The sequence below is a fragment of the Vigna angularis genome, chromosome 3 (assembly GCF_016808095.1).
Source record: "Vigna angularis cultivar LongXiaoDou No.4 chromosome 3, ASM1680809v1, whole genome shotgun sequence".
Lineage (NCBI taxonomy): Eukaryota > Viridiplantae > Streptophyta > Magnoliopsida > Fabales > Fabaceae > Vigna > Vigna angularis.
This window is the reverse complement of record NC_068972.1, coordinates 18,128,159-18,144,365: the sequence shown is the minus strand read 5'-3', so window position 1 is coordinate 18,144,365 and position 16,207 is coordinate 18,128,159. Positions and strand designations below refer to the sequence as shown.

The window sequence follows — 16,207 nt, the reverse complement described above, 5'->3', positions numbered from 1 at the left end:
TTCAAAAAAATGGATTGAAAAATTTGATGGAAAAAGATAAGGATGCATTTCCTCAATTTGTTATGATGTTGTTGGCCACATCAATTGACACCATAACCGTACTCATAACCCAATTGGGTTGTTCCACCTCTTCATTATTTTCTCTCTTTCCTTCACCTTTTGCCTCATGGTTACAGTTTTACTCCTCAAGTTTTTATAGCCTCTAATGTAACCCTTTCATTAGCAGTAGTGTTGCTTGTTAAGCATGTGTTGCCCATTATACCTCTGCCCTTTGCTAAAATGCACCGCGTGCTCCCTTCCCCCCACTGATAAGCTAGAAAGAAACAAAGTGCGCATGTTAACTCCAATATAAAACACTCTCTTCCACCACTTCCATTCCTGCATTTCTAGCTACGAGGAAACCGTTTATCTCTCTAGAGAAAGGAAGGAAAACAATCAGCGTTCTTGTTTCCAAGATTGAAGCTCAAAGTGTACAAGTTCATGATTTGAGTTTCCATAAAGCCTTGAACTTTATAGTTTCTTTTCCATCCTCGCCACAACCTTCTTTTCTAAGTTGACATCTTTCTGGCTTCAGTTCACGGCTTCCTCTTTTATTTTTTGGCTTCATCCATGTCTTCAGATATAAGCTAAATTTGATTCTTCATTCACCTCTTTGGAATCTGCATTCAGCCATGGAAGCTTGCAATGCTGGTGTGTGTGTGTTGGGTTTGGTTGAATCTCTTGTGGCAACAAATGACAGTGTGAGTCCTTCTAGAAGCTTCTAAAGCAGCAAAGTTAGAAGCTTTGTGGAGTGAGTAGTAATGGTTAGGGATCGGCTGCTATCCGGGACGGTTGGACCGCCATTAAAACGGCGAGCAAGGCTGCGGAGGAAACAGGCTGGAAGAGGGTCTTATAGAGGAAGCTAAGGCTAGGGTGGTGTAGTGGGATTTGGAGGGGTTTTGTTGTTATTTGTTCTTGGTTTTGGATTTGTGGTGGTGGTTTTTGTTTTTTGGAGGTGTGATTAACAACCCCTCTTTCGGGTGTCAAAAAGTTTTGATTTTTAGAAGGAGGAGAAAATGGGTAGCAACTTGCACCGACTGCTCAGAAGCTTCTGTTTGGGTACTGATTGGAAGTATGCCATCTTTTGGAAGCTCAAACACCGGGCTCGGATGTATGGTTTATATTCTCAGTTTAACTTGGCCTTATTTTTTAGTTTTATTTAGTCACTTCTTCTTTTTAGTATGAAAATGTTCGTCCCTGCCTAATCTCTTCTTCATTCTAGTTTGGTTGTTCTTGTATGAGCATATGTATTATACTTGCTGGAGTGATCTACTTTTGGATTTTAAACTAAAGGGCATGGCTTGAGTATGCAGAATCCATGTTTGCATAATATTTTTGGAAGGAGACAAACGGGAGGGGTTTACTCTTGGATATCCTCTGTTTTGGTCCTTTGGATTGACGATAAGTCGAACACTAGTGTGTCTTGAAAGCACCTCATTTCATAGTTTGCTACCATTCTGTCTATTCAGAAGTATGTGTTAGTGTTGATGTAGTGTGTCTGCATTTGAACTGGATTTGCATTTATTGTTTTTATTATAATATTGTGTAGTGTGTAATCATCTATTGTTGGTCTTGCGTGTACTTTAGGCTAAATATTCAAACTCAACGTGTTTCTTTAAATTATTTTCTGGGTGTGATGTTTGCTTTCAGGATCCTGACATGGGAGGATGCTTACTATGACAATCCCAATATTTGTGACTCTTCTGGAAATAAGAGCTGCCAGAATACATGGGAGCAGATTGACAGTGCAGATTTTTCGCATGATCCTCTAGAGTTAGCTGTGGCAAAGATGTCATATCATGTATATTCGTTAGGGGAAGGGTATGACTTAACTAATGAATATGTTGGATACTTAAGATTAAAGTAATTCTTATGTAGCTCCAGGTCCTAGTTTGATTTCTTGTTTTTTACAGAATTGTTGGACAGGTAGCTGTTACAGGAAAACATCGGTGGATATATGAAGACAATCAAGTTACAAGCTCTGGCCCATCTTTAGAGGTGAGGAATCTTCTTCTTAAATGTTGTCACTAGCCACTAGTGTTCTCTTAGCCATGAACATTTGAAATTCTATAATTGAAACTTGACACCAAAGATGCTTAGAGTACATAACTAATCGTCCAATCATTCTCCATTCCTCTTCTTTGGTTTGTTTTCAGATTGCTGATGGATGGCAATCTCAATTTTCTGCTGGAATTAGGGTAAGATAATCCTCACGGTGAAGAAATCAATCTCAATGAAAATAGCTATCGAGAAATTTCTATACTTACCCAGAAATTGGAATTGCCAATCGTTTCTAAGGATGATGGTCAATGCATGATTTAGTTTGAACAATAAATTTGGAAAACTGTAGTAACTAAGATAATGGACTTGATGATATAACAAATTGTCTAGCCATAGAAGGACCCTGGCTCCTATTTCACTTGCCGCAACCATATCCATCTGTACATTTTTATTTAGAGTGCTTCATTTGCAAAAGTTAGTAGATTCAGATCAACAAATGACATCTGCACGTTATCATTTTACCTTATTGAGCATTGAAGTCTGCTTTGGTGATTCATATTTCAGAATTATATCAAATGTTGATTAATCACATTTACTGCACTGGGCCAATGAATTTATAACCTAAAAGTTCTTCACTTGATCCTAAATGGGACTCTTCATTTGTTGAAGTTATATTTTTTTAAATAAAGGAGATGGAGCTAGATTTTTGTGTTATGATAGATGGATTGCTGTAGTTGCATAGTAATGAAGTGAGGAAAAATTAAGTTTCTGGAATCTGAACTTCTAGTGTACTCTGTTAGCAAACCTGTGGTTCGCTTTTGGAGAATGACTTTTTCTGCAATATGATTTTTTATTGACAAACCTTTGTTTTGTATTGTAGACCATTGTTGTTATAGCCGTAGTCCCCATTGGAGTTGTTCAACTTGGTTCCTTGAATAAAGTAAGATGACTATATTCTTCTTTCTTTTATTTTTGTGCTTAAATCCCACGCTGTTGGTGAATGGAGTTTCTGCTGTAGTTCAGTAACACTTATGTTATCATATACTATTCTTTTTCGTACATTTTATTTTCAGTTTTTTAAAGTTTGTTTGCCCTTTTTGGTAATTTTCCATCATAATATAACTATTCAAATAGTATGATTTGCCTCTTATTTCTTCTCCATCTAATTTTGGTAACTGCTTGAGTGGTTACTGGGACATTGATTATATAGTGTCTATGATCTGTTCTAACTTATTGATAAGCCGTTCAATAAATTTGTAGGCCTTGTGCTTAATGTTCTAATTTAGATTTCGATGGATATGGTCAAGGTCGTAAACTCGAGTTTACGTAAAGTTTACATAAACTCGAGTTTACGTAAAGTTTACGTAAACTACATAAACTCGAGTTTACGTAAAGTTTACATAAACTCGAGTTTACGTAAAGTTTACAAAAACTTGTGAGAATCTAGTAAACTCGACTCATAAACTCTTATACTCATAAGAATTTACTTTACAAGAAAAGAAAATTATATGGATAGCATCCTAATTCAAATAAGTCCACAAAATTATATAAATTCAAATAAATAAGTTTATAAAAATATTGTTCATAGAAATATTGTAAAACATAAATTGAAATGTCAAAGTGTCTATGTCTGATCCTCTAATCTTCTAATAATAACATCATCATCTCCGTCATTATCTTCATCCAACTCTTCTCCTGATGAATGTTGTGCATTCTCATTGTCCCTAAATGTTATCTTATCAAGATCAAGAGCATCTAGAGCAAGATCTTTTGTTGCTCTATCTAAGTGAACATTTTTACTATCATTTTCACCTTCCGCTTGCTCAATGTCAACAACACCATCTGCCTCTTCAGTTATCCATTGATCATCTGATTCAATATCATCAAATGGAAAAGCATCAATTTTTCGAATTTGTTTACTTTTCAACTTCAAGTTATACATCACAAACTAAATCATTCATCCTTTTTGGATGCAAACAATTCCTTCTCTTTGTATAAACCTAAAATGAAATATCAAATTTTTAGTAAAGATTTAAACATAATAAAGAAAATTATAAATTAAAAATAATTTAAATTACCATTTTAAATGAGCTCCAATTACACTTACGTCCCAAAGAACTACACGTCAAGCTTAGAATATGAATAGCAAATCTCTTCTACTCTGGAGTTCCATCCCCAAACATCTCCCACCATTCCCCAGGATTTAATTCTTTCCTACATTCCTTTGCATCTTCCATTTCGAAAAGTTCTCTAGCAAAATGAAATTCAACAATTTACAAATTAATTTTTCTTCTTTCTGCCATATTCGGTACCAATCTTCTCATGCACATATATAATCCTTCTTTCACCTCTCCACCATCATCACATCTAAAGTTAGGTTCATAGTGGAAATGGGGTTCAAAAAATAAGCAGTTGTATGCAAAGGCCTATGAAGTTGATTATCCCATCGAGCATTAGTTATTCTCCAAATCTCTTCATAACTACATATAATTACCAAACCAATTGTGCTAAATTAGAAATAATTTCACACATAAGTAATTAAACTTTGAATGAGTAAAAGTTTGAAATTTTATCTCTTCCTTTATATCGTTAAAGTTAGACCTAATCTTCTCTTTTGCACAATCCATTTCTTCATAAATGAAATCCATTGCGGGTTTTACGTCAGAGTCCACTAATCTCAAGACCACCATAAGAGGGGCAACAACTTTCAAGCATGTAGAGACATTCTTCCAAAACTAGCACATGGGAAGGGAACAATGTCTGGGAGGTGGAGGCACGGGAACTTAACACAATGCACATGAACTTAAAACATTGTGCAGACAGAGATGAACTTACACAAGGCGCGAGATCGAAGGTGGAGAACTTCGGTGCAAGAACAAAAAGGAGATTGAAGGCGAGAATGATAGCGCAAGAACGAAGGCACGAGCAAGGGCGCAAGTGAAACCACGAGCGAGAGCACAAGAATGAAGATGAATCCCAAGAACAAAAGCAAAGTCTGATTGAATTGCAAGAGAGGAACGAAAAAGATGAGCTTTGTCACTAAACCTAAATCAAAAAACCTAATCTGGTGATCCCTAAAAATGACTTCGTTTTACGTTTTCAAAATTTCTTCACAAACTCGCCAGAAGGAGGCTTGCGATTTTAGGCAAGCTTACCAATTCCACCATCGAGTCTACCGATCCTATATCAAATCCGAGTTTGCTTCCTAGTTAACTTGGAAGCACTGTGTGGACTCATAAACTCGACCGAGTTAACTAGTTAACTCATTTGATAACACTGGATATGATTGATAGATTTAGAATACTTGTGGATGTATATTTATGCAGAAGTCCATTTATCATTGAAATATTTCATAATCTTCCCTTTTCCTGTCATCCCTGATATCAGGTTGCTGAAGATATGGGGGTTATAACCTGTATCCGAAGTCTCTTTTTGTCTAATCAAGATTACACACTCCACCATGATCCTAATCAAGTACAAAATAGTCTGAAGAATTCTTCGTCTCTGGTAATTTTTCTCCATTCTTTCTGTGTATGTGTCATCATCTGTCTGCAGGAATGTGCTTTTGTGAGTAGGGTACAGGTTGTGTGACCATTGACATGTACATCTTTTACACACTATGCATTGAGCATAATCATAAGATTTATTTCATTTTTCTCTTTCAGTTGGATTCAAAAGCTTCAGAAAGTGTGCCTGCTCACTTGCACAATACAGAGAAAACCATGAAGCATGAATCACTGGATAATTTAATGCCCTTTCAAGGTCCTGGGAACAATTATTCACCTCATGCTGTGAATCAGAAGATGACTGTTGATGTGGCCAAGCATGAAGGGCCAGAATTATACAGTGATGGAAATTTCATTTTGCTTCAGTCAATGTCTAATATGATGAATGTGGAGCAGCATAAATTTTTAGGGATGAGACCTATAAATGAGAGAAATTTTGAATGGAACAGTAGTGGCTGTGATGATACAAGTGTGGAATCAGGAAAAAAATTGTCATCTTTTTTACATAATTTGGTTACGGGTAATAATGGTGTCAATGATTTAGTATGTCCATCCAAAATTGTTGGATTTGATTCTGTATCCTTCTCCTCAGAATTTCTTGATACAGCTGTCTGTGAGAGTGACAAGTTTCATTATGTAGATATCAACCAAAAAGGAGTGTTGAACTGGACCAGACCTTCAGATGCATACTCCCGCCAAGATACTGGGAAGTCAAAGTTTCAGACTGAACCTTGTTCCAAGGATACCGCATACACTTTGAAGTTTCCTGCTGGCTATGAGTTACATGAAGCACTTGGGCCAAGTTTTCTAAGAGGGAGCAAATATTTTGATTGGGCAGTAAAGGCATATCAAGATGTTAAAGCCGCTGAGATGTCAGATGAGCTAAGCTGTAGCCAATTGACTTCTGAATCTCAGCCAGAGCATCTCTTAGAGGCTATGGTGGCTAACATCTGCCATAGTAATAATAATGTCAATAGCGAGTTGTCATTTTCTACAACAATGCAGGCTGCAATAGCCTCAGGAAGTAATCCTGAGGGTTCAATCCACACTGTCCACACCATTAATTCTGAAAGCTGTTCAATAGATCAGCCTCACATTGGTAGAGAGGAAAAACACTATAATTTGGGTTCATCTGGGATATGTGGTATAATGTCTCCAAAGGGTTTTTCTTCTACATGCCCTAGTTCATGTAGTGAACAATTTGAGAGGTCTTCTGAACCAACTAAGAACAGCAAGAAGAGGGCTAGGCCTGGTGAAAGTTGTAGGCCTAGACCAAGGGACAGACAACTTATCCAAGATCGTATTAAGGAGTTGAGGGAACTGGTACCAAATGGAGCAAAGGTATCCTTCACATCCATTTTCTAATCCTGTCGCAATAAGTTTTGATTTTTTGTTGGTTTTTTCAATTTACATAGCTAAATATTTCATATTGTCATGTCAACAGTGCAGTATTGATTCGCTTCTGGAGTGCACCATAAAACACATGCTCTTTCTCAAGAATGTAACCAAGCATGCTGACAAGCTAAATAAATTTACGGACACAAAGACTAAGGTACAGTTTGATAGAGTTTTAGAAGTCACTGATTATACTTAGTCAAATAGTTCACTGATATACCTAGTCAAATTGTTAATGTGTATTGATATTTAATTCCTATAAAATACACTTGTTTCTTACTTGGCATTATTTAAATGACAAATTTTACTAAAAATGATGACATTAATTCTCAGCATTTTCCCTTCAGAACATTTAGCAGGACCCTAAAATTTTATGCATTTGTTCAATTGCTAGTAAAGAGAGCAAGTTTTTGTAGTGTTGATTGTTGAATGACCCATTCCAAAAGTTTGGTTTGCTTCATTTGAACAATTTATGAATGTGTGATTTCAATTTTATTATACTATCAATATTATTTTACGCTATTGCAATTGCACAGTTGCAGCACATGGAAAAAGATATTAACGGATCATCAAGTCATCAACAAGGTTCAAGTTGGGCAATGGAAGTCGGAGGCCATCTGAAAGTTCGTTCAATATTAGTGGAGAATCTTAATAAGAATGGCCAGATGCTTGTTGAGGTGTGTTAGGAGTTGAAAATTATAACCTTAATATATTTTCTAGAATAAACAAGAAAAAATCTCCTTTTGAGAAATGGAGGATAGAAGCCCTTCTAAGATTGTACTCCATGCCCTTTTATTCTAATTATGACTTGTATTCTAACTATGACTTATGCTGCAGATGTTGTGTGAGGAGTGTAGCCATTTTCTTGAGATAGCAGAAGCCATCAGAAGCATGGGTCTGACAATATTGAATGGGGCAACAGAAGCTCATGGCGAGAAGACATGTATATGTTTTGTGGTTGAGGCAGGGTCAGAAGTAAGTTTTATTTCTAATTCAATTAAAGAAACTCAGTACATTAATTTTACACTATCTAGGACTGAACTGAAGAAGTAGCATGCATGTTCTATTCCTATTTAAAATGTTGTAATAACTATTGCACATCGTGATGAGTCATGCATGAAAACTTAGTGATTATTTCCTGCGTAGATACTGACATGCAACGACCATACATATGAAGTCACTTAATTTATAATAATCTTTATGTAAGAATTATGGCAATTAAAGTTGTTGTAACTTGGAAGTTTTTGTATGTTAAGTGATAGCTTTATACTTCAGTTGATAAAAATATGAATAGACCATGCATGTTTCTGAAGTAAAAGAGTGTTGTGCTGAATTGTAAATAGTTGTTAAGTACAATTTTTTTTATCATTATGTTAAACTACCGAGTGATTGATGCAAAGTGAATTGTCTGTCACAGGGCCAAAACAACAGAAATTTACACAGATTGGATATCTTGTGGCCGCTTGTTCAATTACTGCAATCCAAGAGCACTATGTATTCATAAAATCCATCTGATTCTTGGAAACTTACAAAGCTACTTCATTGACTGTTGTAACTCAATCTTTGAAATTATACTCCAAATATTAGGGCCTGTTTATGTTTTCTTTTTCAATAAAAGTAGAAAACATGAATGTAAACATGTTTGGTTGAATTTTAGAAAAAGAATCTCATTTTTTTTTCTAAATTAATCCAAAATCAGAAAATATATAAAATGTTACTCCTGTTTTCTGTGGAAAATTTTGAAGATGAAAAGTCTACGGTGAGTGAAATTACTCCAATGCAACTATTCTTCCAATTACAATGCTTAAGATGCTACATCCAAGCCCTCATTGCTTCTCTGCAACTGCGAGCATTATCAGTATCCAGGTTTTCATCTTATTTTTCTTTTGTTCTCTTTTATTTTTTCTCTTCAAGTCTTTGCTTTTCATCTTGTTTCTTTTTTTTTCCTATGAAGTATGTACCTGTGCAGTTGCGCTGTACAAAGATTTTGTCCATTTGTGGTCTCCTTTATGGTTTTTTCTTTTGAATCTATTTCATTCAAGAGCTCTTGCAATTTCTATTGTTCTATCTTGTATGAAAACACTGTTGGAGAATACTCAGTGTTATTGTCCTTAGCCGTCAAGATAAGAGGTATGTGTCGAAGGAAAAAGACTCATGTGGAATCATGGATAAGCTTCTCTGTGATGAATTTTCTATATCTAAAGTAGTCGTCGTACTCATACAAGTTGAATAGTGGAAAGACATTGGGTGAACTCAACAAGTTGATTCATTCTTGATTTGGGAAATATTTATATTGATGTCCGTATCAATGATAAGGATCAAGTGCTTAATTACCTAAGTTGCATGATCATTTCAAGAAAATTTATTGTATGGAAGAGAATGTTCTCTCTTGAAATTTAGGCTACTCTTAGTTCAAAAGAATTGAACGAGAAGTTTGAAGTGAAGTCTTCTAGAAAGAATGGAGATGGTTTGATAGCAAGTGGAAGAACATCCAAGAATAAAAGATGGTGGGGCCAATGTTTCTAAGATTAAAGGCTAGCTTTGTACCAGTTACTGTCCTTTTAATAGCCATTGTTTAGCCTATTTTTCTTCTAATTCCTTGCTAATTTCTTTCCAAACATTACTTGCCCATTTTCTGTAAGCAAATCCACATGTTTAGCGCATCAAAATGTTTTAATGTTTTTAAGAATGGTAAGTGTACATTACCATTAACAGGGATAAGACCTTACCTTACCTTTCTGGCTGGAAACTAACCACGCTAGTCCGATCACCCTTAAGTTTTTCATCAGTGCTACCTAAAGGAGGAACGTTCAGGAGTGAAAGATGCTGATAACTCGATCGATCGATAAGCAATTACATCGCCCTCCTGCAGTGTATGATTAGGTTAGGTTATTAAAAAGCACCAAATGAGTAACCATGCAATATAATTTGCAGATTCAAAGCACAAAATACAGATAAGTTTAATGGTTAACCAGAACCTGAAAGGACTCCTAACTCACAGCATGGGTTAATTGTCAACTAATCTTAGCAGAAGAATGAGAATTTCCATAAGTACACATCAGTTAGGGAGAATGAAAGAAAAATACCTTAGGCAAACCGGTAAAAGGTTTAAGCTTATCAAAATCTACTACATTGATTCCATTAAACTGAAAAAACATAATATATTACTTCTTCTATATTCATACAAAATTAATATACAGAGGTTCATGAGATAAAATAACTATTAAACTAATATTTCACTATCAAGTGAGACAAGATAGAGTTACAATTTTTTCTTCAAGAATGGAATAGAACAGCCTAGGAATGAGAGCAGCAAAAATAATGAGTTTGTGTCTAACATCATTTTTTTTTTAGAAACACAAAAAAACATGCTGAGAGTGTGAGATGAGAACAATATGTGAGAAACTCAAAAGACAATGAAAAAAAAAAAACCTTAATAAATATTTATCTTTTATTATATTTGATTTTTTGTTTTATTATTTATTAACATTATGCTTTATAAAAAAATAAACAAATACTTAATTCAATTTCCATCAATTCGCAATATATATTATATATAATTTAAATTTTTTTAAAAACTTTGAAAATTTCAAATCTATAAATTTCAAAAAATTTTGGGGAGGCTATGACATCTCTTGCCCCATAAAAGATCGGTTGATGGTTGGTAGGATTTATAGATGAAGAGTACAAAATAAAACACAAAAATAGTAATAATTTCCTACAATTGGGGCCATGACTCGTTATATAAATATGTGGAGTTAATTTTGAATATCTATCTATTTATCTCTATATATTTTTTATAGTATATTATATTATATTATATTGAAATAGTATGTTGTGTGTAGTAATATAGGTTGAATATTTAAACAGTGTTTATATTTGTAAGAATTTATAAGATGTTACAATTTCTCCTTCTTTTGCAGTTTAAAGGAAAATGCAAATGTAACATCAAATTATTCAATCTGATTCAAGCCATAAAATATCAAATTAGATTAGATGAATGTAATATCAGATTAACACTATAATCAAAATCGAATGGTAATTATTTCATAATCGCATATGAAGAATTTGAAAACTAATTTAAATTGGATAATAAAACGTTTCTTTTAACAAGGGTGATCAGAAATCCATATAAAACATGTGAATCATGAATTGACATATCTAATACAGTTAAAGAAGTTATCATTTAAAAACCGTGAAAAGAATAATTTCAACCATGTGTAATCTTGATTATATTTATAAAATGCATTGAAGCCAACGAACTATAAAACCTATTGAAGCTAGCTGAACTTAACCTATTCATTTATAAACACTTTTAAAACTAAAAAACCAAAAAGATTTATTAGGATATTTAATTCCATTATTTAATATACAATTTTTATCTCTGGATTATTGTTTTTCCTGAAATTAAGACCTTTAAATTTTACTTCAATTCACTTTTAAGTACTCTAAAAATAATTGAGGAGCAAAATATCTAATAGGATGTTTATTATACAATTTTAATCTCTAGATTTTTTTTCTGGAATTAATTCCTCTACTTTTAATTACTGTAATTAAGTGAAAACCTTAACTACTATAGCTAAGTTACAAAAATCAGATTAAAAATACTTAAATGTTTCATAACGTAAATACTAATTAAATTTAAAATAATATGTTAAAATTAATCTTTATCTTTATAAAAAAAATAATTTAATAAATTTACTTCACAAGAAACAAGAAAATAAGCGTTTTACATAAAAAAGATAAAAAAAAATAATTATAATTTTTTTATTATGAACATGTTTAAAAACGAAAGGACTAAATTTAATTTAAAATTTTTACAATTAAGAACTAAGATAGAAGAAACAAAACACAATTAAACAAAAACATGCATCTTAAAATTAACACAAATATTAATAGATATTCATAAGAAAATAAAAGAGAATGATTAAAAAATAAAATAAATCAAACATCTCCCAAAAATTTAAATTAGCGCATACAAACTCAAAAAAGGAAAATCTTTGACTTTCTCAATTTAATCGAAATTAACTTCTAGCCTAGTTAGATTCCAACACATTTAAAGTTTGTTTTGGAAGTGAAAAATAACAGGTAGGTGGTAAAAATAAAATGAGCACAAGAATCAGATGGGGCACACAAATTCATGGCTGAAGTGGATAACTCCAGTTAAGTTACATAACTTCCAATGCCAGGCTTTGAAGACCTTACATCAAGAAAGATAGAACAGAATGAAATTGGCATTCTGAAGTTCAAGAGCCAAGGTTTCTCATCCTTTTGTTTTCATTTTTAACAGACAAGTCTAACTGGAAGATAGTTCCTAAAGCCGTGATGACAAGATCATACAAAATAATAGCCAATAATTTAATCCAAGTGAAGCCAAAACTACAAAACTCAAAGGGAGAGGAAGACTGATTCTGAACCAGAGAAGTATCCAACCCAAATCCTGGTACATTTGTGAGGATATGATTAAGAGCCAACAGCATCCCCTCCTTGAAACGGGGTCCTCCAATGCTGCTGGTACTAATAGGTTTTTGTTTTCGGTGCCTTCTTGTGTTGCCTTTTAGGGATGGAGTTCTTCATGCCGATGAAAAACAACAGAGCCCCAAAGAGAGCCATATTCTACAAGGAATTATATTATATTTAGAGAACAAATGTAAAAATACATCTGGGAATATTGTATTGAAAATAAAGTTTTTTAAAAAAGTCACGTCTCTGACCTGTGTAAATTTGATGAAAAGTTGAGTAAATTCTTTGTCCTCGCTCTCATAATTGTAAAAATCATAGTGGATAGGAGTAGCAATAAGCTGATGCAGGAGCTACAGCCAAAATAAATAAATTAAATAAATAGTCAAAACTAGGAAAAAAAAAAGAGAAGCATGTCAGAAGAATATGAAATTCAATTTATTAGGGAAAATTTGAATACAAACCAGAAGGAGAGCTCCGAAAGAGCTGCCAAATATGAAAAGAACTCCTCCAAGGCCCTTGAGAGCAATAGCCCCAGCAATTAAAATTTGCGTCTGCTCAGGACATCAACCATATCAGAGAAATTCTACCATACAAGATAATATAATATACATTCGAGATATAAAGTACAATATGAGCCTGAAGGATAAAGGTACAATCCTCGTTCAACATATATTGCAAGTTCTATGAGATAGTATTAAATAGATATTTATTATAGTATTTAATTAATCTCCAATTACTTTGAAATGAAGACATGATGCTCAGACATAATTTTCCAGAAAAGATACACATGATAGAGAAAGAAGAGAAACTAACATCAATCTGTGGGAGTTGAAAGCCAACTTGAGAATGCACGCGATGTGTAAATGCATCAAACTTTGGTCTGAGTGCTTTCGCTGCAGGCCCACCATCAACTCCAAACTCATTAAATCTATATTAAAGAACGACCGAGTAAAAAAGAAACTTCACTTCAGCAACAAAAAAGAGGGGATGAACCACATATACTTTTATCAAAAAGAACGGTCATGAATAATATAGTACTAGCAACCAACTCCGCCATCCCCACCAAAATCACAATGAATAATTTCCAAGTCAAGCACAGTTATCCAATAATGAAGTCATACTCAATAATTCAAAGTAACCCAATTCAGGAAGAATAAAAACGCGATAAAGTCAACCCAGAATTGCACATAAACAGAGAAAAACATAGTAATTTTCAAACATAACGACAACTATACCATATTTTACCATAAAAATTAATCCGAAAATGCAAATATGCAGACTAGACAAGAACTTATGGATAATTTCACAATTAACAATATTCAAATGCAAAAATAGGATCGAGTTTCTCGCACTTCTACCAAATCTTAGTATAAACTTATTAACACGGTCCATCAAAGTCAAAACAGGAAATCTAAGTAAGTAACGCTTTCGAAATCTAAATAGAACAAAAGACAAAAAGTAAACGCAGATCTACGAGGCTACTTTACTCAGAGAAACGGTTCCAAACCTTAAGCATTACGGATCCAACTACTGCAGAATGTAAATAACTGAATCTATGAACCAAACATACAAAAAATCCACAAACATTTACTACTTCATTCTTGAATTAAAATGACAGAAACGACATCTTATGGTACAAATCAACAGAGGAAATATTTATGAAAGAAGTGAAAAGAGTACTAACTCTTGGTAAGCAGAGAGTATAAAGACGGAAGCGAAGAGAACTCTGCCAAGGAAAGAAGCGAAAGCCATTGCAATTTTGTTCTGTTTCACTTTCTTCCGAAGCAGAGAAGGGCAAATCTAGGGTACTGTGTTTCTCTTCTACTTTTCCTCGGACAGAAAAAGCAAGAAAAAGAACAGATTTGAAATCAAAAGCAAGAGAATAAGGGTAATATGGTCCACTCAGGGTATGGCTTTTGGTGCGCTCTTGTTGGGCCAAGTTTAGCGTCCTGCAAAAGAATTTCGAGACTTCTTTCTGCACCCCACATTTATCTTCATGCACCCCCAAATTTTCTTATATTTCTAAAATTACCCTTATGAGTTTTTAGGCCTTGACACCTTTTAGGGTTGCGTGTGCATTCCATTTTCACCTTATATCTCAAAGACCAAGTAGAAAATTAAGAACTGAATTTTGAAATTTAGATTTTAAAAATTTTACACCAGATTTTGAAATTCAGAAAAATTTATAAAAATTGAGAAAATTCAGATTTTGAAATTCGAGAAATTTTAAAATTGTATTTTCAAATTCAAGAAACTCAAAAATTAGATATCAAAATCCAAGAAAATTCAAAACCAAATTTAGAAATTTACATTTCAGGGATATTTTAATTCAAGAAAATTTACTTTTTTTACTGTAATTGAATAAAATTTCAGAGAGATATTTTAATTCAATTTTTTGAAATTTCATTTGATATTTAAAAGTTGTTGTGGGGATTTAAAAGAAGTTTTTTCTTTCTTAGAAAATAAAGATAATTGATTTGGGAGTTTTTTAATTTTTACACAGGTGAAGGGTGATGACGTTACAAAGTTTGATAGTTTAATATTTTGGTAGTTGGTAGGTATGGAATAATGGAACCCCTTTCTGAGCGATCTACCAGTCAAATATATCAAAATCTTGGATGTGGAAACATGGAATCCAATTCAACCAATCCAAGTACTAATTAATATTTTTAATTTATTTAATTAATATTTAAACTTTTCGGAAAACTTGTATTTTATTAAGAAATAAATATTAGCACGTAAGAATATCCAACTACTCCTTATATATAAGAATAGCTTATCTAATATATTATTTTGATTTTTGTAATATAAATTTTTACTATAAAATAAAACAGGTTATAATAACAATTTACACATTCGAAATAAAACTGCTTTTATTTTTATGATATTCTTAAATATCATATTATCTATGTACAAATTTTTTTTTTCTAAATTTAATTTACACCTAGTTTTGTATTATTAAAAATGTTAGAGGTAATAAATTCATTTAATGTTGTTAATTTTATAAAATAAAAAGTTACAATTTCTGAATTACCTTCGTAACTATGGGAATGATGAGTGAACTTGTGATCTTCTAAATGATATTCTCTGTGTAAATATTGTAACATCCCAAAAAAAATTTTGTCCTCTTTAAAATTCAAAACTTAAAATAATACAATAATACAATTACGGTAACACCCCGAACCTCAAGCTCAAATCTATACAAAAGTTTACAGCTCAGACTTAACAGTAAAGATAACATTGAATCCTTCTAATACACTCTTCCATCTCTTCTTGCACTTGCACCAGATCACGCGACATCTCTTCATCTGCTCCCGTATAACCAAAACGTTATACGATCATCGCAAAAATAAGATTTTCCAATACATGCACAAATAAGTAAGGGTGAGCTAACATGCAATAATATTTATAAAAATATGCATAATTGTTTTGATATAAACATCATATAATATTTAGGTTAGACATCCCCATATACCAACCTACCAAAATTTCTACTAGACACCCATACGGAAGATACAATGATGAGCTACTGGACAAAGCTATTTCCCAAACATTCTAACCGGATACTATTTGGACGGACGCTATCTGCCAAACCCTATCTAATGAATACTATTAGGTTGAAACCCATATGAACGAACGCTAGGTGATCATGCACAATTGAGCCGAACACTAAACTCAGGAAGCCATAATGACCGAACACTCTCATAATGAACACTGAGATCAAACACTAGGCCGAAAGCTAGAAACCGAACGCCAGATCGAATACTATTAGGTCGAACATTATTTTCTTAGGCTTCACAGAA

At 33.2% G+C, this 16,207-nt stretch overlaps 2 protein-coding genes across 5 annotated transcripts; one reads left to right on the top strand and one right to left on the bottom strand.

Moving 5' to 3' along the window:
• Window positions 1–215: 215 nt before the first annotated feature.
• On the top strand, window positions 216–9,536 carry LOC108326119 (transcription factor EMB1444). 3 transcript variants are annotated; one of them, XM_017559396.2, is made up of 12 exons: window positions 217–1,150; window positions 1,690–1,860; window positions 1,953–2,037; window positions 2,196–2,237; window positions 2,921–2,980; window positions 5,428–5,547; window positions 5,706–6,066; window positions 6,187–6,887; window positions 6,991–7,098; window positions 7,478–7,618; window positions 7,779–7,916; window positions 8,359–9,536. In XM_017559396.2, the coding sequence occupies exons 1-12, from the start codon at window positions 1,056–1,058 to the stop codon at window positions 8,443–8,445; spliced, it is 2,109 nt and encodes a 702-aa protein (XP_017414885.1). In that variant the 5' UTR covers window positions 217–1,055; the 3' UTR covers window positions 8,446–9,536. The 3 variants fall into 3 exon arrangements, with proteins under 3 accessions (XP_017414884.1, XP_052731317.1, XP_017414885.1); XM_017559395.2 differs by having other exon boundaries at window positions 216–1,150; window positions 5,706–6,887; XM_052875357.1 differs by lacking the exon at window positions 5,428–5,547 and having other exon boundaries at window positions 216–1,150; window positions 5,706–6,887.
• Window positions 9,537–12,065: 2,529 nt separating this feature from the next.
• LOC108324986 (uncharacterized) lies at window positions 12,066–14,269 on the bottom strand. Of its 2 annotated transcripts, XM_017557957.2 has the most exons (5): window positions 14,089–14,266; window positions 13,218–13,332; window positions 12,866–12,955; window positions 12,656–12,754; window positions 12,066–12,557 (listed from the first exon to the last, which is right to left on the bottom strand). In XM_017557957.2, exons 1-5 carry the CDS (start codon window positions 14,154–14,156, stop codon window positions 12,459–12,461), a joined length of 471 nt encoding a protein of 156 aa, XP_017413446.1. In that variant the 5' UTR covers window positions 14,157–14,266; the 3' UTR covers window positions 12,066–12,458. The 2 variants fall into 2 exon arrangements, with proteins under 2 accessions (XP_017413446.1, XP_052731316.1); XM_052875356.1 differs by having other exon boundaries at window positions 12,066–12,754; window positions 14,089–14,269.
• Between the last annotated feature and the right edge of the window lie 1,938 nt (window positions 14,270–16,207).

Bases quoted from the DNA above. Each gene is read 5' to 3' on its own strand.
- LOC108326119 (XM_017559395.2), top strand. From the start codon at position 1,056: ATGGGTAGCAACTTGCACCGACTGCTCAGAAGCTTCTGTTTGGGTACT. The intron at 1,861-1,952 runs GTATGACTTAAC...TGTTTTTTACAG, and splicing joins GTATATTCGTTAGGGGAAGG to AATTGTTGGACAGGTAGCTG. The intron at 7,619-7,778 runs GTGTGTTAGGAG...CTTATGCTGCAG, and splicing joins ATGGCCAGATGCTTGTTGAG to ATGTTGTGTGAGGAGTGTAG.
- LOC108324986 (XM_052875356.1), bottom strand. From the start codon at position 14,156: ATGGCTTTCGCTTCTTTCCTTGGCAGAGTTCTCTTCGCTTCCGTCTTT. The intron at 13,333-14,088 runs GTTAGTACTCTT...TCTTTAATATAG, and splicing joins ATACTCTCTGCTTACCAAGA to ATTTAATGAGTTTGGAGTTG. The intron at 12,956-13,217 runs GTTAGTTTCTCT...TGTCCTGAGCAG, and splicing joins TTCAACTCCCACAGATTGAT to ACGCAAATTTTAATTGCTGG.